Source organism: Coptis chinensis, chromosome 7 (genome assembly GCF_015680905.1).
Source record: "Coptis chinensis isolate HL-2020 chromosome 7, ASM1568090v1, whole genome shotgun sequence".
Lineage (NCBI taxonomy): Eukaryota > Viridiplantae > Streptophyta > Magnoliopsida > Ranunculales > Ranunculaceae > Coptis > Coptis chinensis.
Window position 1 is genome coordinate 89,327,850 of NC_141462.1, and position 23,787 is coordinate 89,351,636.

The following is a 23,787-nucleotide window of genomic DNA, read 5'->3' on the forward strand; positions in this document are numbered from 1 at the left end:
AACCCTATTCTCTAGAACAATGTGTTTTATATTTGGGTCCCAAACCCAAGTGTTCCAAGCCCACGTATCCGAGTCCAATCCGGCCAATTTTAAAATAAATAATTAAATTAATTAATTAAATAGAAAAATACGTATTTAAAAATACGATGGCGCATTCCATGCTCATTAATGGCCTCCGAAGCCGACAGTTCAACGGCCGCGATATCCGCGATAATACAGTTTTTGATGCTTTCTCTAGAGTTTTAACAACTTCGACGACCCTTTTAGAATAAAAACAAGACAACACTTATCTATTTATCTACGGGCTTTTATCCGTGCGTGTCGATAGTTATCTATATCTATTCATTTTATCTAGTTTAATTATTATTATTATTAGGATAAAAATAAAAGAATAAAACACGGGGTGTTATATCATCCATCCAATGGAGTGCATTACAAAATGGGCACTGAACATCCATTTTCCCTAAGGAGTGTCTTCCTTGTTCAACCATACGGTTAGCAACAATATTGTCAACTTCGTCTTCATTATCACTTATGTCAACATTATTAGCATAAATTGGACGGTCAAAGCCATTAGTGTGAATATCCTCACAATATTATGCAGGTACGGCAAATGGTTATGGTCTGCAGGAAAGAAGAATTACATTATTTAGACAAAGGAGCCAATATTTTTGCATTCCTATTTTAATAAATGTGAAGAAGTATACTGCGGATTTTGGTTAGTTGATGGTGATGCAAAAGTTGAAGCTACATTTGTTGAAGGTGGTATTGGATGAACTAATGTAGACACACAATTACGCGCACTACGAAGAATGTAGGAGAAAATATTATAGTTTATTTTTTTAATTTAAACTAGAAAGAACCAAGAGAAAGGTTCATTGAACCCCGTACTAACCTTGCATTTTGGTGAGGTTGCGTTGGCACGAAGATCTCATTGTCATGGGTACTTGATTCGACATGTTCTTCGGGGAGTGTAAACAGTTTGACATGATTAAGGAATGAAAGAGATTTCTAAAGAAACTCAGAAGAAAGGAAGACGCCTATATGGTGTTGTATGAGGTGTAATTGTAGTACCCTGTGCTCGCCGCCTGTTAGTTGTAGATGGAGTGCAGGGAAGTGAAGGAGAGGTATTTAATGTTGAACCTATCAGCTGATGGCCAATTACACAACGCACTTGGTTGGCAAAGTCTGGGATGCCTTTCTCTTTAGTGCTCCTTTCTCTTGCCCTTCGAGCACGCTGGCCTAGTATTCCTTTTGTTAGTTCTATGTCTTTGTCGGAAGAAGGTATGTTCTCTACACATAGGCGGATGGGGAGAAAGAGGAATAAATTAGATATGAATAAATCAATAAATGGTAGTTATAGGCGAACCAGAAGGACATGAATAAATTAAGCAGTAAATGGTAATAAACCAAACACAAAAAAGGGCCAACAGTAACGACAACGTGAGCGGGGAAATATATATAGGTGAGATAGAGATAGAGAAATAGGAGCAGTAAATACCCAAAAGCCATAAGGAGGTTGAAGACTGAGCATATCTTGGGGGACAACAAAAGCATATTTGTTATGCTTGGAAGGTTCCTTAGAATGGTCGAAAGGGCATTTCCTCTTGTTGAGAATTGGTGGTGGTGGAAGCTATATAAATCTAAATAAGCAATTCAAAAATGTAATGTGAAACCAACAAATTATAATGAACGGGCAACATAAGCAATTTTTGGCCAAGCGCAACTGAGCCAGGTAAGAGTAATACCCGGGAGCGAGCACGTGGTTGGAGGAAGAGTCTATCTGCGACCGGAATAAAAATATATTTTTTTCTTGTTCGATGGATCCTTAGAAGGGTCCATTGGACGTTTACCCTTATCCATGCGATCTTGTAAAACATAAAAAGATAAAAAGATTAACAACAAAAATGAAAGTTTGTAGTTTGCAATGGCAATAATACTGAAGTACGTACCATGGAGTAACCGATCCCCTTTCCCTAAGCCTATGGAATGAGACGTGTTCTCACATGTCCTTAATTTTCAACAGAAAATGATTCTATGCATATCCACTATAGGCCAACCATTTCAACAAATTGCAACACTTCGATAGTATACCTCAAAAAAGAATGAAGAGATAAGAAACAAACAGATGCAAAAGGAAATGATCATCTTTGAAATGACACCAACACAGTACATCGACCATATAATAGATACAATCAACAATCCACCCACAATGAGCAAACACAAATTTGGAACACATTAGTGAACTGAAATTCTTATTGCTGAACACCTTACATTTTCTTTTACAAATTTGAAAATATATTATTGAAAAACGATAAAGAATAAGTTACCTTAATGGAATTTTTGTGGAATATGTGATTGTTAATTTTTTGATCAAACTATTCATTTCAAAATCCGTGCAAGTATACAGAAAAACAGTACACATCGCCTATTTCAAATGGGCATGAAAGTCAAACATAATTCAAATGGCGCCATGGAAAGTCAAAAGAAATTCACACTTCGTCTTAAGAAATGAATGCTAAAGCGTATATGTTAATTGGTACCCTATTGTAGGTGTATAAAATCAAAGCTGTACTGTTGTTTTGATAACATAAAAAGCGCCTAAAAAGTGATTGCAAAAAGAAGGAAGTAAAGAAAGTGGGGACGAAAAAGACTGTCCTTTAGTAAGACATTTCGACCTTGACACTAAGGACATAAAAAAGATGGAAAAGGTTGTTCCTTTGAAGGATTTTAAAACCCATAAAATAGAAAAGAACTAAGAAAATCAAAAGGGTTGCAAACTTACCTTAAAACAGCTAGATTGAGGAAGGTAAGAGTCGATAATAAGAAGTCGAGTGAGTCGGCAGTAAGAAGTCGAGCAATAAGAAAGAGTGATGAGAAAATAAGATCTGATCACATGGACCTAGATGTTGCAGACAGAAGAAGAATACCGGATGGGATTTGTTGTTTTTGCCAGGTCATAATTTGGTGAAAAAGATTATAGGCTGTCGGATTAGGCCTTTCGGGGCCCACATAGTTATGTTTTATTAGACAGATGACATCATTTATAAACTTCATTACACATGTGAACATTGCAAATATTTGTTACCAGATAGTTAGTGGTACACCAACTTCTGATATGGAAGTATAAGTAACATTTTACAACTCCCGCATTGGTCACAATAAATTAACGTTACAAAGAGGACCACTAAGGGGGGGTTTTTTTTTCATATTTGTTATGAGTTTAAAGATTGATGAGGAGGAGGCTGTCAGGACCAAAATTAAATCGGTCCGACACACATTGTGTTGATTTCATAATCCATTTGCCACACGCAAACACCAACAATACATAAAATAAAAATAAAAAAAAAAAAAAAAAAAAAACTAATAAAGCAAGCAAAACACAAGTTTTATAGTAGTTCTCCCAATAAAAAGGTGCCTACGTACGCACTGATAATTGTTAATGGAGTTTGAACTTCAAATTACAAGAGGAGATACATCTATTTTCTTCTCTCTCCCCTGAGAACGAGGGTCTTTCTTTGTATATCAAGAAAGAATCGTTCCCTTATTTATGGCCACTAATCCCTTGATTTATTCTTCCATCTTTATATATTTAGTTTCCTTAATCACATGCTTAATGAACCTATATCTACGTTCTTAATCACATCTTGGTAAGGTACTAGGCACAATTTAAATGTTGAGCAGGTGCACGATGATGATGCACTTGGGTTTTTAGCTACCACGTGGCACCTATAAAAAAGGGGACCACACAGAGGCGTGTATGGACTATGGAGGACTGTTTGAGGGAGAAAGTAGTTGATTACTACTTGAAATTTGATTATGAGTCGGTTAAGTTTAGACTTGAAGTTGATGATCTAAGCTTGGTCACATCTAAAGTGCCTAAAATCAAAGAAAAAATTGGTGAGCACAAATCCCAAATTCCAAACACCTTATCTAAATACCAATCAACATTTATCTTTATTTTATCTAATATCACATTCAACACTCAAACTTTTTTGATAAAAATTATGGAAATTGAAGAGTGGGTTGTTTTTTTCTTACCAACAAAAAGAGCCGCCAGGAAAAAAAACATAAAAAGAGGTGGTGGTGGACAGGTGTTAGTGGTGGGAGAGGTGGAGAGCAAGGACAAAATGAGGAACCTATTATTTCATAACAATATAAATTTTTTTATTTTGTTTTGGGTTGTTGGGTTTACACGTTTTGGTTGGGCTAGAAGCAAACTAGGTATTACAATTTTACAAACATTACACCAAAAATGAGCCCAATATATTGTGAATTACATAGATCCAGTCCAACAATATATCGTCATGGGCCTAAGCATTCCAACAAGATCAAACTCAAAATGTACTACTGCCTAGCATAGTATAAAATATCAGGATATGGGTATTCATCGATATTCAATTTTTGGATATGTATCGTGGATATATTCCTTTTTGGGATATTTGACATTGTTTCACATGCAAATATCATGGATATATCCAAAATATCGAAAAATATCATGAATATTGTGGATATTTCTTGATATATCATGATACACTATTTATATTTATTTGAAATATAATGGTAAATATTAAATAAAATGATTATATACACAAAATATCGCCAAATATCTCCAAATATCACAAATATCATCGCTGATATTTAAAGTCATATACATCTCTAAACATATTGTGATATTTATATATCTTTCTCCAGAATCCAAATATCCCAGGATATTTTGTACTACAAGTATGCAAACCTTGCTACGCATCGGTTTTTTTAAGTCTTGAAACCCGTCCCTCAAGGTCGATAGTTAGCATGGTTTATTTGGATTTTAATTATAAATGATAATTGTAATTATATAGGAGAGACTCATCTATCTATTTTTTTTTAAACAAAATGAAGATAATTATGTTATTTAAGTGATATTAGAAAGGTTATTTTAAATTATCAATAATAAAATAGGACTTGTTTTAATTTCAATGTAGAAAATAGAGGTAATTATTTAGTTTAAGTGACACTAGAAAAGTGTTTATAAATTATTAATAAAAAAAATAAAGATCTTATTCAAATTATATTAATAAAAATAGAGCTTATTATAAATTTAGTGAGGAAAGTATTTCTGAATTAAATAAATAAGGAGATTTAAATTTGCCTCCTCAACTCTTGAGGAGGCTCCCCAATTAGAGATACTGCCAACGCAACTCACCCAACAGCCCAACACAAGTTAAAAACGTATCGCACTCAGCGCCCTCTGCGGCTCTGCCGGCCAGGTCAGCGATCCGCGTTTAACCTTGGTAATCCAATCAGACCAACTGAAGGATCACGTGCCTTCTTAAACACACAGAATTAATCCACACCGTCTATACTCCACTACCCAACAACTTCTACTTCAACAGTTAGAAACACGCCAACTCATCGATCCGTGCCAACCCTAAAAATCCAATCAAACCAATTTCACTTTCTCTATAAATACCAACCCCGCACCTACACAACACTCATTCCAATCTTCACCGTTTCCTCAAACCCTCTCAATTTTCTTCAACAAAATTTCCAATGGCCCCAAGAGCAGAGAAGAAGCCCGCTGAGAAGAAGCCAGCAGCAGAGAAACCCACTGAAGAGAAGAAAGCTGAAAAGGCTCCAGCAGAGAAGAAGCCCAAGGCCGGAAAGAAACTGCCCAAGGAAGCCGGTGGAGCCGCATCTTCAGACAAGAAGAAGAAGAGGTCAAAGAAAAATGTGGAGACCTACAAGATCTACATCTTCAAGGTCTTGAAACAGGTCCACCCTGATATTGGTATCTCCAGCAAGGCCATGGGTATCATGAACAGTTTCATTAATGATATTTTTGAGAAGCTGGCTCAGGAGTCTTCAAGGCTCGCTCGTTACAACAAGAAGCCCACCATCACTTCTCGGGAGATTCAGACTGCTGTTCGTCTTGTTCTTCCTGGTGAATTGGCTAAGCATGCCGTTTCTGAAGGCACCAAGGCGGTTACTAAGTTTACTAGCTCTTGAATATGTTTTTGTGTTAGGTTATGTTTCATTTCAGGGTTTTGTTATGTTATGTGAATCCGTTGTGATGGTTTAGTAGTTGTAAAAAAACTGTTTGTTTGGAAGTTCTGAATTTAGGGTTTATGTTTATGTTTGACCTAATTGAAATGAAAAGGATACTTTAGTGTTCAATTCGTTTTACTTATTTACTGTGTTTGTGTTGAATCCATTCCAATGTTTCAATTTCCATTTCCTGAATTTTTCTGACTGATTTATTTGTGTTGATCGATTTTATTGTTAAATTGCTATAAAAAATTGGGGGAAAACCAGAAAACCAATATTGTAATGATGAATTGGCATTGGAGATGAATACACATGTTGTTTATGAGACAAACTGTCATGCAAACTTGTTACTGGGTCTGGGTGTTGCTCACTGATACAAAAACGAGTCCTACATTTGGTTGGTAGTCAATGAAGTTTAAAGTTTAAACTACAATCAAGGGATTCCAACAGTAGGTGAGTTCTCAGCTGTTATTTAAAATTCATGTTTCATTTCTTTATTGAGATTCAATAAGGCCTTTCACACAATCTGTGTTCGCTGTGTCTGTTATCCTTGTGTTTGTAGTTTGTACTATCATAAAATTTGTAGCTTGCACTCATATGAGTTTGGAGTATAAATTTTAATAGTCTGAAATGAATTCTGTTATGTTTATATGCTTTTGAGCAGTTTGGTATGCTGAAGTCTGAACCATCCATCTATTTAGTCAGTAAGCCTCAGAAGTTCATTGCCTGTATTGTAACAATTTTATATTGATACCCTAGTTCCTTTCAGCAACATATATTTTCTTTACCATATGCTTCCAAGATCTTTGTTGTGCGTTGGTATTATGATTCACGTATTGCTATTGCTTTGAGAGTTCATTTTACGTCATTCCGAAACTTTTAGAATTCACTTACATTTTACACCATTTATGAAGCTACAAATCCCAATACCATCTTAGTTATGGTATATATGCTGAAGCTCATCCTACTAAGATAAAGCTTTGCTCTGATATCATTGTCCAGTTTCTATTTTGTCTTGAATGAAAGATGCTTCAGCAGGACTGCTTATCTTTTGATCCAATACTCTTATCTGTTTTCTGTGTCTATGCGTACTAAAACCCTGGTTAGTAAAACACTTTGAGGACTTAATGGATGTCATTATTGACAGTGAAGTAGGGCATGCTTGAGATGTAAACTTATAGTATATTCTTGATATTTAAAAGGAGAAACTTAAAGTTTATTATTTCTGCAATTGATTTGAAGATTTTAATTTGATAGAAGTTTAACTTCTCACTATAGACTTGAGTTTCTCTCCTGAACTCCCGAGTTAAGAGATTTTTAAGTAGGACTCTTGTAATCTGTTCAAAGACAATCTTAGTTTTGGTTAACACACTGTCTGACTTTTAGATAACTCGTGAGTTTATATTTCAATGGAAGGTTCAATCTCTTAAGCATGATTTGAGACTAGAAATGCAGAGTAGAAACCAAGCAACTATAAAAACATAAACCCTGTCTTTGAGACTATAATTCATCTAGGATTGGTTGATGGTCAGTTCTTGGTTCTAGTTATTTTCTTGTCAATTAGTTAGTTTTTCATTTTGGTGTTCTCCGAACACTAAAATCCCCAGCTCTAATATCATATTGTAAGTCCGGATTTCTCCACAATAACTATTTGTGTTGGACTGTTGGTTTAATCGTATTGCTGATAGATGGAGCAGAAGGTGTAGATTGTATGAGCATTAGGTATGGAAATTTTTAATGATATGTTACAAGTAAAAGCATTTTATTGTGGTAAAATGCTCACTCTTGATCCTCAAGTTTCTCTACTTGACCATCATTAGCGTTGTTGTTGATGCCATCATGAATCTTGATCATTATGTAATGATGGCAAGAGACATAAGTATTCACACCCTTGTGTCAGGGTGGGCAGCCCTCCCTTCTGCTAATCTCGCCATTTCCTAACCTGTCTTTCTCATCTCTGTGTAGAAAACAAAAATGAGAATAGATGAAACTACCATGCCATTTCCGGAGGGATTTGATCCGCTATCCCGGTCCCCTGCTACTCCACTCTGATCTCTCCTAATTACTTCAATTTCTATAGACTGCGTAGTTATGGAACTAGAGCAGCTTTTTTCCACAGTAGTGAGATATCCCCTAGTATATTCATACCTCGGAGCCAGAACTTCACCAGTGTGCTTCTCTTGTCTACTGATTTCTGGATTATTAGTTACAGAGTTCCCTTCGATCTGTGTTCAAGAAACTTGGGGAAAGCTTGTCCGCAGAAGGTCGCAGTAAGAGAGAGAGTGGATGTGACTTAAGCAAATCTCTTCCCTTTATGGCTCCTGCAGGAGTATACTTTTGTCATTTCATAGATAGTTACTCTGATACATGGAGACAGGCATTACAATCACAGTGAAATAGTTAACCTTTTCCGAAAGTTGTAAGAAAACGTGATTAGAACACGTGAAAATGCGTAATGTCTCGGCGCCTGATTGTCTATGCCAGGAACAATTCGAACACTTGAGATTGCAGAATTGAAGTAAGTTATTTTTTTTTTCATTGAAATTCTATAGTTTGTTTGGGATTTGTTGTGGATTGTGTCACTACTGTCACTTTGAGTTCAGGACTTCAATATGCCGGTCAGTGTGATGTGAAACTTTCAGTAGTTGCCTCAGTGTGCTACCTGTTCAGGTAGTGTTTTTTTCCAATTATAGGTGCAGTGATGCAATTTTTACTACATTAATAACTGCTGTTTTACTTCTTTGATTGAACCAGAGTGGAGTTGCGCTGCAGTCATCCTCTTGATTTTTTATATGCAAGTTTGATTGCCGTTCTTTTCCTTGATTATTAATGACTTTGTACAATTTGATGATGCTTGTAGCATGCAGATCTGGGAAGGGTCCCGACTCCCGAGCATAGGCTTGTTTAGTAAATGCCTCTCCCCGTAAAGGCCGGAGCTTAAGGTTTGCTATCATGTGCTTACAGTGATTGCTTTTAGTTTTTATGTCCCATACTTCCATCCCTTTTGAACAACATCTCGTAATCCCATAGATCCACCTAGGGACCTGACATTTATTAAACTAAACCATATTTGGAAAGAGGAGGTGAACCAAATGCTTTCCGGATACAGGAAGGTCACAAAAAGGGTATAAAATTTGATACAGGAAGAATTTTAGAAGCTTAGGTAGGCTTGGCACAACCTAAATGCTTAAAGTAGCCCGCAGCATGACCAAAAAACTCTGTAGCAGATTGCAAAGTGTATTGTAGGTTTAGAACCTAAACTCACTCCTGTAAATGGATAAAACACTGAGTCCCTTTGGTTGGAGAAAGCACTCAGTTTGCATCTTCTAGCTCGGATTCTGCTTTCGTAACCTTTTGAGGGCAATGTCCTTACGCCTACAGAAATCTCTCCTCAAATCAGACAAAAAATAGATCGATACTGTATAAATCATTTATAAATGTATTAAGAAATCGTCCTATCTCAGTCTGGGACTTATATAGCTAATGGTTTGTTCCTTAGTAATAATAATAAGGTACGAATAGTCAAGTAAATAAACTGGTAGGAGACTAGGAGGAAGCCTAGGCTTTCATTCAAACATTCCTTTGCGGTTGTCTCCCATTGAAGTGTTTGTGCAGCAAGGTCTTCACAGAAGAAGAGTTGTGAGTGTCTGCAATGTGTGGATATTTGTTGAAACCATTGTAGCCTATGTACTCTGTTGCAGAAAGTTTTATGTTGAGAAATGTAATGTATCAGCCTAATTCATGACTATCAAGACGACATGCTTTATAGCCAGGGGCAACATAATGTAAGAAATAGTGGGAGCGTCGGATCAAGTCCGCGGAACAGCGAAGTACCGCGGAACCCAGAAAGGCATAAGATTCAGTGAAGTATCGGGGACTAAAGGGATGTTGAGTAAGGAAAGAAGTAGCAGGAGCACAGTAACCAGAACACAATACCTAGAGAGATTGAACAAGTGCCAGACGTGGGACACGAAAAGAAATCATGGAGAGCGGTTAGAGAGGATGGAGCGGTTGGAGAAAAGAGAGCGGTTATGGGATATTTAAAGGAGAGGGGGAGGAAAAAAGACAGAGAGAGAGAAAAGAGAAGTTGTAAGATTAGAGACTACATTTTGATTTAAGAAGTTGTAAAATCTGATCATACATTTAATCACATGAAAACTCTCCCAGCGGATATGGTGATATGAGGGGTAATGGTTCAATGGTGAATCAAGCCCTCCGAGATCATTTGATAGTGGTGTGCTGAGAAGTCTAGTCCTGATGCCACCTGACACATAAAGCAATGATTGGTACTCTGGTGGCGGTTCCATTGTGAATCAAGCACTAAGAAATCATTTGATTGTTGTGTGTACACTATATACATTATTGGGAAATGACTTCTCTGCATTTAGGCCCCTTTGTTACTGTTTAAAATTTAAATCCTATATACATGGTTCTCTTTATCTTTGATATGTAGCTTATTTCTGAAATATTGTCTGAAATGAATAGTTGTTAGAAATAGTTAAAATTCTCTTGAAAAAACCCATGGGAGAAGCAGTAGCGTACGCAGCATGGCTGCATTGAGTTAGTGCTTGGGCTTTTGTATGGGTTAAACTTTGAGCTTGCGGTTAAGGTCTCTTCCCCTGATGAGAGCAGGCCGGGCTTAACAACATACTTAAAGATGAGCGACATCATATAGAATTTTCTTCATTAAACATATTATGGCTGTCTTTGTTTACTCACTCACTCGAGAAAAGAAAATGAAAACCCACTACTACGGAATAGAAAAGAAAAGAATGTAATGGATTTTTCTTTTTGATGTGTCTATTTGGTTATTTTGGAAAAGAGAAAGAAAACCTAGGAATGGAATCTATAATATTTGTGAGGCCAAAACTTAAGAAATAAAAATAATAAAAAATTACATATTTTTTTTATTAAACTTTATTTCCCTTTTCCTTTTCTTTTTTCATGACTGTTTGTTATGTAAAAACTAAGGAAAGAAAATGAAAACTACTATTTTCTTTTGTTTTTCCTCTCAAATTTGAGAGTTGAGCCATGGACTCGAAAACCCTTTCCTTTCTATAGTTTAGTTTCCATAGGGAAAAAACAATTTTCTTTTTAAAACAAACAAACACACTAAATTTATAGAAAAGGTGGACCGCACTAGACTTTTCTTTTTATTTTCTTCCTGTCCTCTCGTGTGTAAACAAACGCATATAAAACGGTTGAGAGTTTCAACATCAAAATGTGGAAACGAAAGTTTCTTTCCTGTTTTCATTACCTCAAGAAGACGAGTAAGAAATGTTGTAATGCAAATACGAATATTTGTGTTTGTATAATTTTATTGATCATCAATCTTAAACAAACCGAGCATGATAGATGAAGGCAACAAAATGGAGAATGTGGCATGCGGCGCAAAAATTTGTTAAAAACGCAAATGCATGAAAAATATGTTAGAAAAACGTTAACAATGCTTTTTGTTACAATTGATCTATGGTCTAAAATCTAAACTAAATTATGGATTATTTTTTTTTTCTTTTTTATATACATAGAATTTTGTGAAAAAATGGTCTCAGCAGTTCACCACCATTACACATTTATACACTGTTCCAATTTATCCGGGTGAGTTCAAATGGCCAATCAAGATGCAAGACAAGCTAGCCCTCAAGCTCAATAAGCCGAAACCTATAAAACGTCCAAAGAGAAAGGATCCTACGAGTATAGGTTTTGGAGCGTGATAGTGATCCATCCACATTAGTACATGACCGTTTCTTCATTATGCATAGCAGCCCATGACGCTTAACTTTACAGAATATCAAAACCGTTCATACACTCCCGCTTCACTATTATATTTAATCTAGCGGCTATAACTCGTGCCAGCTCACCGATCCATGATTAAATCAAAAGCCAATCAAACGCCTTAACTTTACACAACATCCACACCGTCTATACACTACCGCTTGACTAATTTTAATCTCGCGGCTGAATTTAGTGCCAGCTCATCGATCCATGTGAACTTTAGTAACCAATCAGACAAACTTTGCTTTCTTTATAAATACAGAGACCAAAACATCAGGTTTTCCCCATCTTGCAATCTCTCTCTCTATTCCTTCAATCCCAAAAAGTCCCCAACCCTCAAATCTCAAATTTTCATTCCTTCCAAACCACTGCCATGTCACCAATCCGCGTTTATATTACAAAACTAATCAAAACAATTCACGGACCACGTGCCTTTATAAACAGAAAAACTAAAGTTTCTAGCAATAGTCCGATCAACGTTTCTCAAGACGCCAACTCATCGATCCGTGCCAACCATAAAAATCCAATCAACCCAATTTCACTTTCTCTATAAATACCAACCCCACACCTATACAATACTCATTCCAATCTTCACCCTTTCTTCAAACCCTCAAATTCACGCCTCTCAATTTTCTGCAACAAAATTTCCAATGGCCCCAAGAGCAGAGAAGAAGCCCGCAGAGAAGAAACCAGCAGCAGAGAAACCCACTGAAGAGAAGAAGGCTGAAAAGGCTCCAGCAGAGAAGAAGCCCAAGGCCGGAAAGAAACTGCCCAAGGAAGCCGGTGGAGCCGCATCCGCAGACAAGAAGAAGAAGAGGTCAAAGAAGAATGTGGAGACCTACAAGATCTACATCTTCAAGGTTCTCAAACAAGTCCACCCTGATATTGGTATCTCCAGCAAGGCAATGGGTATCATGAACAGTTTCATTAATGATATCTTTGAGAAGTTGGCTCAGGAATCTTCAAGACTTGCAAGGTACAACAAGAAGCCCACCATCACTTCTCGGGAGATTCAGACTGCTGTTCGTCTTGTTCTTCCTGGTGAATTGGCTAAGCATGCTGTCTCTGAGGGTACCAAGGCGGTTACTAAGTTTACTAGCTCTTGAATATGTTTGTTTCAATGTTTTTATGTTTTTGTCTTTAGTATTAGAATGTTTCAATGTTAGTGGTGTCGATATAATATATAGTTCATTTGGAATCTATGAATCAAAGTTAGATCTTTTGTCAATGAAATTAGGGTTTCTGGTGGTCTCTATTTTGGTTGATTTCTTTGTTTGTTTTACCTAGTTCAGATCTGAGATAGTTTGATTACAATGTGAATCTGGTGTTATTGGTGTAAATTTCTGTAACCAGTTATAAATGATGATGGTTGTGGATCTTAGATTGGAATGATGGCAGTTAAGAAAATGTTAGCATGATTGTAAAGTTTGGTTACTTTTTAATGCCTAAATTTTCTGGAATTCAGTTTGGGCCAATGTTTAGGGTTCGTTCAGTTCTTAGAGATGAAAAGTTGTGGTACAGAGGCTTCTGTTTCTTCATTTCTTGAGAATTTGGTACTTCATATCCTTGTCCAATAATGGTTGCAATGTTTTGTTGTGTTGGTGGGCATTATAGTGAATATGTAGTAAAGTTCAGACCCTATATAGGATGGCCTACAATCCCTACAATTTGTTCCACTAGACGTTGATTTTTCTTTTGTTGTGATGAAAATGTTGTATAGTTGCAGAGTTAACGAGTAACAATAATGCCAATAATGAGATGTTTAAGGTGTTAGATTTCACTTTTTTGGAATTGCATGAAAACTTATCTGCTATCGAGAGTGGGAAGATGGACAATGGAAAAGACAAGGGCTGCAAAAGCCTCATAGAGTGGAGTAGTGGACAGTGAGTGAACCTCAATAGATTCCATCCTATGCTCTGTTCTTGTTCTTCCCTCCCTCTCCATATCTCCCGTACATGCTAGTATTCCATGGAGATGTTTGAACAATTTTGAAAGACAGCCTTGTTTTTATTCATTAGAGGTTGAGTGATATAATAGCAAATATACATATCTGAAGGACAACATGTTGCTGGATTTATTAGATAGTTGGTCATCAGCTCATCATAGACTATTTATGTCTAGAGGACTATTGTTTATCATCCCATCAATTCTCCTGTTTCTCATGGAATTTTTAGTTGTCAATCAATCACTTTCGAGATTGAAAATACATTTGAACGAGGGTTGCAATATCACGAGGAGGTTGTTCAAATTGCATGCCATTAGGAATACACTTTTAGACAGCCAGTCAGGCAGAGACAAGATTTTTCGACCTTTAGGAACATATATGCTCAGCACTGAATATAGGAAATGAGCTCTGGTTAGACTGAAATCGAATTCACGGCCTCAAGTATATTAGTTCTCTGCATCTCCAATTCAGTTATCTGCATAGATCTTTTTCTAGCTGTTGGCAGGGGCGGCTCAAGGGCAATCGGCCCTAAGCAAAATTCTAATAAAATTGTTAGATCTTATAGATCGATATGATTTGTTTACGTTATTTCATATGAATACAAACGCTTAGTTTATTTAACAAAAAAAATTATAAAATAACAATTATTGTAAAAATTGAACCTAACATTTTTTTTTTCTTTCTTCAATAGTCCCCCCACAAACATTTTTTTTATAACAAAAAATTTATAAGATAGCAATTATTGTAAAAATTGATCATAATATTTTTTTATTGAATAGTCTCCCTCACAAACATTTTTTTTTTCTTTTCCATATAGGGGTGGCCAGAACCGGTAGCTGTACACGTAGTCCTATTATTAATCTCACAAGTACAAGCCCCATTAACTATCGTTTCTTACCTTGGGTTGTATAAAACCCGAAAATTATCATTTTGGAATCATGATTATCTCGAAACATAAATTTATTTAAATGACTAGAGAAAAAATCGAGATCGTTGTTTTCCAAATCATGGGGCAGTTGTCTCATTTCTCTAACAAGCATATCGCCGGTTTTTTCGGTCATGTAAAAAAAGCAAATAAGTTATTTCATTGAGTTTAATTAGTTTTTCTTGGTCGATGCGAATTCGTCTTTGTCTTTTATATAGTTTGTGAACATTTTTCCCTTCGTCATTTTGTTGAGTGTCCATAGCCATGCACATGCACACACCCCCATCAAAATGATAACGCATACAATTGTCATTGTGAACCTTTAGTAGCTGGAGCCAAATTGTTTTGTTAATCTACTCAAAATAAACACGAAACAATGAGTTAGTAAAAGAAAAAAAAACTAATTAAAAATAATGAGATAGATTCAGAAGATTTGGGTATTTGCTATACCCAGGGGCGGCTCAAGGCAATCGGGGCCTTAATAAGCAAAGTTCCAATAAAATTATTACATCTTATAAATCGATATGATTTGTTTACGTTATTTCATATGAATGCAAACGCTTAGTTTATTTAACAACAAATTTAGAAAATAACAATTATTGTAAAAATTGATCACAATATTTTTTTTTTTTCTTGAATAGTCTCCCCCACAAACATTTTTTTTTTATAACAAAAAATTTAGAATATAACAATTATTGTAAAAATTGATCCTAACATTTTCTTTTTTCTTTCTTGAATAGTCTCCCCCCACAAATATTTTTTTTATAAAAAAATTTTAGAAGATAACAATTATTGTCGAAATTGATCATAACATTTTTTTTATTCTCTCTTGAATAGTCTCTCTACAGATTTTTTTTTAATTGAATTTTATTGATAAAAAGAACAGAAATACAAAGTGAAGTATAAACATAGAAGTGTTGTGAGGAAGATTCTCACATACAGAAAGATCTAAGACAAAACATCATAAATATATGAGGAAGAGTGAAAGAATAAAAAAATGTCCTACACCTATAACGTCGTAGCAGATCATGGCCAAACAACAATATCACAAACTTAAAATTTCAATAGATTTATTTAACAAATAATTACACAATAGAGAGATAGAGAATTCTACACCAAATTAAACAATATAGAAAAACCAAATAAGGCAAAAAAATAATGGAAATAATATTGAAGTGTTGACTTCAATTTGATAAATTGTCATAGGGTGTTGAAGAAGTTTAATTAGTTATGGAGGCGTGCCTGTTTATTTATTGGAGAAGGCGAAAACGCTGGAAAAACAAAGAGATTTAATGCGTTTTCTAATTTCCAATTTTCCAATGTAAAACTGTTTATCTAACACATTAAAATAAATGAAAAACAAATAATGAGTTTTTTTTGACAATAAAACAATAATAGACTTAAGAATGTAGGTGGGCTATGATATATTGGGCTCCTTGTACTACGAGCCCTAAGCGGCTGCTTATTTTGCTATTACTTGTTGGTGTTGGCATTCCCCCAAGTATACAACACACCCTCAATCAAGGACAGGTTTAGAAAGTGTAGAACACTCGATCAATTCACAGTTCATATTAGGCTTTTACTAAACTAAGGTCAACGGATGGGCGTGGTATCCAAATGATCTTTATGGACGCATCCATTCACTCTAGGGGTGGGAATTTGGCCCTAACGACCCTAACCCGGCCCTGACCAGACCCGACCCTAAGCCCTATAAAACCCTCACAACTAAAGCCCTCACAGAGTTTAGGGCAGGGCCAATCCGGTCCTAATGCCTTCTAAGGCAGGGTCAGGGCTAAGGTTCTAAAACATAGGCCCGACTCTAACCAAGCCCTAGTTATAATTTCACTATAAAATACACAACTAAAACTATCCAACTCCTTGTTACATATTTTCAATTAAAATAACACTGTCATTTGTAATTTATCACTAACCGTATGAGTACTTATAATAACTTGTCTTATATCATAAAAACTTGTAAACCTAATTGTTTCTATCTCACAACTCGCGTACACCTCCTCACAACTTTCCGCCTAACCTAGTTGCCAAGAATAATAATGAGCACCGAAAGCACTAGCCTAATGAAAAAATAGGTTGACGTCGGTAAAAACTCATTCCATACTCTTATTTGTCTTTGTTTTCTTCAATGTTAAATGTAATTTTGGTGAGATTTGAGTACAAGAAATAACGGATTTATGTCAGTGAAAGCTCATTCCAAAATGTGTCTTGTGTATTTTAACTGTAATTTTGAAATATAAATATGAGTCTCTATGTACTTTAGTTTATTAGATTGTGGATATGCATTTTAAATTGTTGGACTTATCAAGAATTATTACTATATTGGTTGTTATTTAAATTTCAAAGTGGTGGGATTTTGAGTTTGCAAATCTTTGAAATTTTTTTGTAATAAAAATGAGTTTTAAAACTGATACAGTAAAAAGAAGAAAATATATAGGCCCGACCCTAAACTGTTAAAGAGGGCTTAGAATAGGGTCGAGCTTGAAATTTAGACTTATGACCCGGCCGGATCTGGCCCTATGGGGACTTTAGGACCGGACTAATAACTGAAAGGCTTTAAATGTTTATGGGTCGGGTCACTCTTGTAAAACGAAGCCCATGAACGGCCAATAAATGCAAACTCAGAAATTCTGAAATCCTATTGGTTGATTGCGTTGGAAGCACAAAATTCATCCACGTGCGACTCTAATTACTTATATATAAGTTACAACAGAAGGATCTCGAACCCCCGCGAAATCTATTTCTGAATAAAAGTAGGACTTCGAAACTGGTAAAAAAAAAAAAAAAAAACTCATATCCAAACAATTCAACGCAAATCATTAAACTGAAGATGAAATACCGTCTTTTATTTCCAATAGTAATCTGTTTCGCATTGGGTAGTTTGCTCGTGTCAGAATCAAAATCAGTTGATCCATACAATGTAAGTACGAAACTTAGAATGATCAAGGTCTGTTTTTTTAATCATGTTATGATGTTATAATGAGCCCAAGGTGGACAATATTGTTTTTGTTATTATATTAGGGTTTGAGTTGTCAGAATTGTTCATAGAGTCTTTAGTGATCCATGTCGCAATTTAAAACATTGCAGCTTCAGTCAACAACCAGTCACACATATACACTATTTGCACTCTGTCTTAGACACGTAAAAACGGTTCTCTAAATGTATTTGAAACTGGTATGTTGAAATGTGGAAATCCTATGCACCATCACATGTAGATAGCTTTATCTTCTAATGTTGCTTTGCAGTTCACCCACATTACGTGTAATGGCATTAGCCACCTGACATCTTTCAGAACATCTCTGAAGTTGATTTCACTAATCAACCTAAACCTATAGACCAATATGCTTAAATGCGAGAGACGTGTGTATGTTATACAAGCTGTTATTTGCAATAATTATTTGTATATGTCCATCCATAGTTATCAATATCGTACGATACACGATACATACACGATACGGATTGTATCCAAAGCAAATCGATACGTATCACACTAGTGTATTGAAAGTTTTATGTATCACACTATACAGGAAGCGTATCGTATGATACGATACATTCCGTATAGAGCAATTCGCTTCAAACACATGAAATATTGAAAAAAAATTATCCGAAAACTAGTTTTTAAGATTTATTTAGTTTTTGTTCTCCTTTCTAAGCTGTAGAAAGCCATCTAAGGTTTTAGGATATGATAAACAATAACTGTAATGCAAAAACAACAGCTAGCCTATCCCTTTATGTCTAATACTAATTTGGGTCTAGTGGTTGAAAATGATGACATTTTTGTACCATACACTAGTAGTATTGTGTGTGATTTTTGTACAAAACTTACATATACATGCACAAACACATATAAAACTATAACAATGAGTCTTCACTCTTCAATCCTTACTACCATTTCATGCAAAGTGTGTGTATATATATATAATTAAAAAATTCTTTATATACATATTTTTTACGATATAACTCATATATACATATTTTTTATAATTAATTTAAAAAATTCCGTATCTTACGATACATGATACGATATGCAAAAAATGGAAAACGATATATGATACGATATACGATTTGACAACTATGCGTGCATCAACTTCACAAGCCAAATACACAATAAGTTGGTGTGTCTGATAGTGGATGGCTATCCATTCCTCTTCTGAAATTTGTTCCTAAGTCTAGTTTTATGCCTTATTTCTATTTGAGATTAGATGTTGATCTTGAAATATAGTGTGGGAATAAGATAAGCGTCTCTTTCCTTTCTTTGTTGGTAGTTGCTGTCATGACCTTTTACGATTTATTGGGCCAAATTTGAATGAACTGCTTGAGTTAGTCTTATTTCTCTGATACTTCTCCAATTCATCCGTAGTCCTACTTTATGGGTTTTTCTAAGGCTTGATGATCCATTCAAGACCACTTGGTTTTGCCACAATTGAGTCATTGCAAATGGTTAAGGTCTTCCTCACAAAGTGAAAATGGTAGAAAGTGCAATTCTGTTTTGGTCACCATACAAAAATTAAGGGAATTGGCAAAGGAACAACTTCAATCATATAGAGAGACCTATACTTGACAAGGTTGAAACAAGTTTGAACAATAGTCGGTCATGATATATTCCCATGGGCTCATACATTGAGTTGGTATATTTAAGAAAAAGTTCATGACCTAACTCAGAGTTGGTGCATATAAGCCATTTTATACTGAATCCTTGAAATCAGAATTTGAAATCTCGGAAATTATGATGAATTGATGTCTATGCTTTCGATAATTAAAGGTGGGGGACATGAGACACCTTAGACCCTTAGATCCATAGACCCAATGGAGTCTAAACTTTAAAGTTCACTTTTCACTTTTCGTCGATCTCATTGCAATATTTTTATAGTATTTCTATTTAGTTTCCTACGTACTCGATTTTAGTGAAACATTTTTTTTACAAAAAAAAGTCTTCATTAAACAATTATAGCAGTGTTAAATCACTCACAATGTGCATTCACATACGCTAGTTATGATAATGACATCTGCCATTTTGACCCACATGTCACTTTTTTTTGAAAGATTATTATAAATTTACTTTCACCTGTCTAGGGTGTTTAGCTTTTGGAGTCACAGTTGATCACGTAAATGATCTTAAGATAGTAATTGAGTGTGCATGCATGTCTTTTGTTCCTATAGGTACTTCAGGTTGAATGTAATGAAAGTAGTAATGGCTGACATTTCTTTCTTACAGGTTCTTGGGGTTGAACGTGATGCCAGTCAACGGCAAATTCAAAAAGCTTTTCACAAGTAAGTTACAGCGAAACTCTGTTTCTCATTGTGATGCTTGCTCACTATTGCCTGTGTATTATTATAACCTTAAGTCTTTGTGAGATCAATATTTTTATTATTCTTTGTTTGCTGTTATAAATGTTGCCATTACTATTATCATTTTTTTGTGTTTTATTTGTATGTTTTATTCTTTTGCAGACTATCACTCCAGTATCACCCCGACAAGAACAAAAACAAGGGAGCAGAAGAGAAGTTTGCCGAGATTAATAATGGTATTCTTTCAGCTCATTTTAATTCTTCTATGCTTGAACTTGGACTATGACCTGTAAATCTATGAGATATTTTGTTAGACTCAAATTGAGCCTACAAATCTATACCTAGTTTTAGTGTATGTGCCAGTCAGTGTTGCTTACTAAATGAACTCTAATTCTTGGGCGGGAGACTGAATTATAAATGGTCATATACTCATATGAGCTGCTAATGATCTTTATGAAGAAAAGATGTGCACGGTTGGAAATAGTTGATTATTTTGATAATATTGGTTAACTCCCTTTTTAGCTACTCACCTACCATTACATGTTTTACCAATATGGGATGATGGGATGTTTAAGCCTTTTTTTTTGGAGAATTGGGGCAAACAAATTAGCTATAACTGAATACTGTTTGTTTTCCAGCATATGATATTCTATCTGATGAGGAGAAAAGGAAGAACTACGATCTATATGGGGATGAAAAGGGGAACGCTAGGTTTGAATCTGGCAACCCTGGTGGTCATGAGGGATATACGCATTTCACCAGTGGAGGTCCTGGAAACAGTCACTTCAGTTTTGATCCTAGTGAGTGGCAAACGACAGGGGGACAAGGAAATTCTAAGTCATTCTCATTTTCCTTTGGTGGCAATCCCAGTGCTAGTGGCAGTTCATTTGGTTTTGATGTAAATGACATTTTTTCCAATTTTTTTGGTGGTGTAATGGGAGGTGGGAGCCAGTTTGGTGGTTTTGGTGGCTCAAGTAGAACTCGATCTCAACCTACCTCTTCGAAAAACATTCAGGCTGTGAATTCTCTTGTTTTTAAGAATGAAATCCTAGAACAAGGGATCACATGGATTTTATTATCTTATGTGCCCTCATCAAAGGGATATCATGTATTAGAATCTATTGTTGAGGAAGTTGCAAGTCAACTTCAAGGAGCCTTGAAGGTATGTGCATTTAAATATGTCTTTATTTATTTATTTTTAATTTCTTATGCAAGGATATCACATAGTTATGCAAGGTTTCCTTACCTTGCATCCATTCTTATATTGACAGGCCGGTAGCATAAATTGTCAAAAGGATCAGTCCCTGTGTAAGGAACTTGGTTTACATTCCCGCAAATCAACACAAGTATTTGTTTACTCATATAAGTCAAGTGACAAGGGTACAGTTGCAGAGTACAATGGTGCTTTGGAAGCAAAAAGTTTGAAATCCTTCTGCCAAGACCAACTGCCAAGATTTTCAAGACGGGTGAATGTTGCTCACTTTGATTATACTCTTACCAATGTAGAAAACCTTCCACGGGTGCTCTTACTCTCGACAAAGAAAGATACACCTGTAATTTGGCGTGCTCTTAGTGGTTTGTATCGCAGGCGCATAATGTTTTATGATGCAGAGGTATGCTCTTAGCCTTAAAATCTGCACAAGTACTAGATGAGCTATTTGTTACTTTTATGACTAAATACCGGCAGTGTCAGGGGTTGTCAAAGCCCTTTCATAGCTTAGTCATGGTCAATTTGTTGCTTCAGTTAGTTTGATTAAATTGGCTCGAATCTGTAATCAACAGTAGCTTTTAGATATTTTAACAGTCTCATTGTGGTCTTGGTTGACTCTGCCTGAGCTAATACATGAGATTCTAGTAATTATTTCAGAGCTCCTCTTTTTTGGCTATGGATGCAGTAATCTACTTGTTTATGCAGGTCCATGATGTCTTTGATCCAGCGGTGAAAAGTTTGGGCGTTGATGCACTTCCAGCTGTTGTTGGTTGGCTTTCAAATGGGGAGAAACATGTCTTGAAAACTGGAATCACTGTAAAAGATTTGAAATCTGCAATCAGTGAGCTCAGTGGCATACTAGATAAGTTTGAGAAGAAGAGCAAGAAGACAGCTTCTAGTCAGCCCAAAAGTTCACAACAGACGGACACAGATGAGAAACATTTGCCTTTGCTCACTAAATCGAATTTGGATAGTGTGTGTGGAGAGAGCACTCCTGTATGTGTCATCGGTGCTTTCAGATCATCAAATGGCAAGGAGATGTTGGAATCTATTTTATCTACTGTGAGTACAACTTTTTCTTGCTGATAGATCATTTTTGTTATCCGTAGAAAATAAATTGCTTGTTTTTGGTCAGATTTAATGTTTGTCGAGTCCTAGTTTACCGAGCTATACTGTGCAGTTGGTAAGACATCTTTCATTGTAGCAAATATTTGCTTGTTAAAAGCTCAAGCTCAAGCTCACGAGGCTTATTTAATTTTTGAGTTGTCATCTATTTTTTGCTTAAAGGTAACTGTATTAGCAAAAACAATTATTGGTTACAAAAGAATGAGGGAAGCATCTTTGGAGCTACAACAAAGACAACAACAAAAATGAAATACATCAAGATAAACCTATAACAAGGCTTGAAAATCTGGATGAATGATTGACAATCGATTAGTTGGTTGAGATGGTTTTAATGTTGAGACTTGTGAGGTCATGCTTCTTCTTACTTGCTAGCTGGTTGGTTCTCAATTGAATAGGGGTTGCGGGGCATTATTTAGTGAAAACGCCATATACCCTTTGAAAGAATCAATAAAAATGAACAGAAGCATGGCTATTGTTTTCTTCTTTATATATCGTCAATTCTTGTTTGATATTCCATTGCTTTAGCTTGGGAATTCATTATTCTAAATACGTTTGTCCTAGGTTCTGAATAAGTCACTAATGATGAAAATGGTATTGTGTTGTTTTAATGTTTAGGTCTCCAAGAAATCACTGACTAGGCGGCAAAATCAAGTTTCTGGATCTGAGGATTCCATATCCTTCTCCTTGTTGGATGCCAACAAACAGCAAGAATTCCTCAACTCTATGGATAAGACTAGCTTCAAGTCCAAGGACAATTCTCTGGTGGCTTACAAACCGCGGAAAGGGAAATTTGCAGCATTTACTAATGTGTTGACATTGGATGAAGTTGAAAGGTTTATAGGTGCAGTTCTTAATGGAGATGTTCGATTTTCCAAGATGAAGAGAAAGCCCGTGTTAAAGTAAAACGGCCATTAATAACAAAAACATGTGGCATGGCATGGTACTCGTGTTAATCGAAGTCCCAGACTGTACAAATTGGAGGTCTTCGGTTGCCTAGGGAGAATTCTAAAAGTGCCGTACTTTCTCCGTTCGCTTATTTACTGCAGGCGCTGAAACGATATGTGACAAGGGGCGTAGAGAGTTGTTCTTGGCCCTTCTTAAGTTTTAGTTGTGACAGATTATATAAACTCATGTAAATGCAACGGTGTACAAATTTACTTGATGAATACAATTTTGTAGTTGCCTACTTTTTATGACACCCTATCTTTCAGCCTATTTGCGTTTTCTTTTCTCGTAGTGGAGAGGTTCTAGGGACATATTTTATCATTACACGTAAATTTATAAGTTTTGGATTAGGCTAATTTTTTTTAGATGTGATCTCCTATACAAAATTTGGCTAATTGTAGACCGTTCATTTTCACCATTTTTGATATTATATTTGGCAAGTTTAGAAATTTTTGATATTTTTGATTATTTGTGATGATGTTTAGAATAGTTAGGAAATCATATCAACAAAAAATTAGCCCAATCCAA

The 23,787-nt window shown here is 35.6% G+C and overlaps 2 protein-coding genes and 1 pseudogene across 3 annotated transcripts; all 3 read left to right on the forward strand.

The window, feature by feature from the left end:
- Positions 1-5,463: 5,463 nt before the first annotated feature.
- Positions 5,464-6,159, forward strand: LOC147489796 (putative histone H2B.1). Its single transcript, XM_086570079.1, has one exon. The coding sequence runs from the start codon at positions 5,536-5,538 to the stop codon at positions 5,989-5,991; it is 456 nt and encodes a 151-aa protein (XP_086426205.1). The 5' UTR covers positions 5,464-5,535; the 3' UTR covers positions 5,992-6,159.
- Positions 6,160-12,186: 6,027 nt separating this feature from the next.
- On the forward strand, positions 12,187-13,053 carry LOC147489797 (histone H2B.3 pseudogene; annotated as a pseudogene). Its single transcript, XR_015200812.1, has one exon. The product of XR_015200812.1 is annotated as a histone H2B.3 pseudogene (transcript).
- A 4,290-nt stretch (positions 13,054-17,343) lies between these two features.
- Positions 17,344-23,527, forward strand: ATERDJ3A (DNAJ heat shock N-terminal domain-containing protein). The gene is made up of 7 exons (XM_086572792.1): positions 17,344-17,610; positions 19,906-19,961; positions 20,142-20,215; positions 20,618-21,141; positions 21,251-21,592; positions 21,895-22,251; positions 22,930-23,527. The coding sequence occupies exons 1-7, from the start codon at positions 17,521-17,523 to the stop codon at positions 23,215-23,217; spliced, it is 1,731 nt and encodes a 576-aa protein (XP_086428918.1). The 5' UTR covers positions 17,344-17,520; the 3' UTR covers positions 23,218-23,527.
- The last annotated feature ends 260 nt before the right edge of the window (positions 23,528-23,787 follow it).

What these genes read in the sequence shown, in the direction of transcription:
- LOC147489796 (XM_086570079.1), top strand. Translation starts at nt 5,536, where the DNA reads ATGGCCCCAAGAGCAGAGAAGAAGCCCGCTGAGAAGAAGCCAGCAGCA.
- ATERDJ3A (XM_086572792.1), top strand. Translation starts at nt 17,521, where the DNA reads ATGAAATACCGTCTTTTATTTCCAATAGTAATCTGTTTCGCATTGGGT. An exon ending in AATCAGTTGATCCATACAAT is followed by an intron (nt 17,611 to 19,905) that starts GTAAGTACGAAA and finishes TCTTTCTTACAG; the next exon opens with GTTCTTGGGGTTGAACGTGA. An exon ending in AACTTCAAGGAGCCTTGAAG is followed by an intron (nt 21,142 to 21,250) that starts GTATGTGCATTT and finishes TTATATTGACAG; the next exon opens with GCCGGTAGCATAAATTGTCA.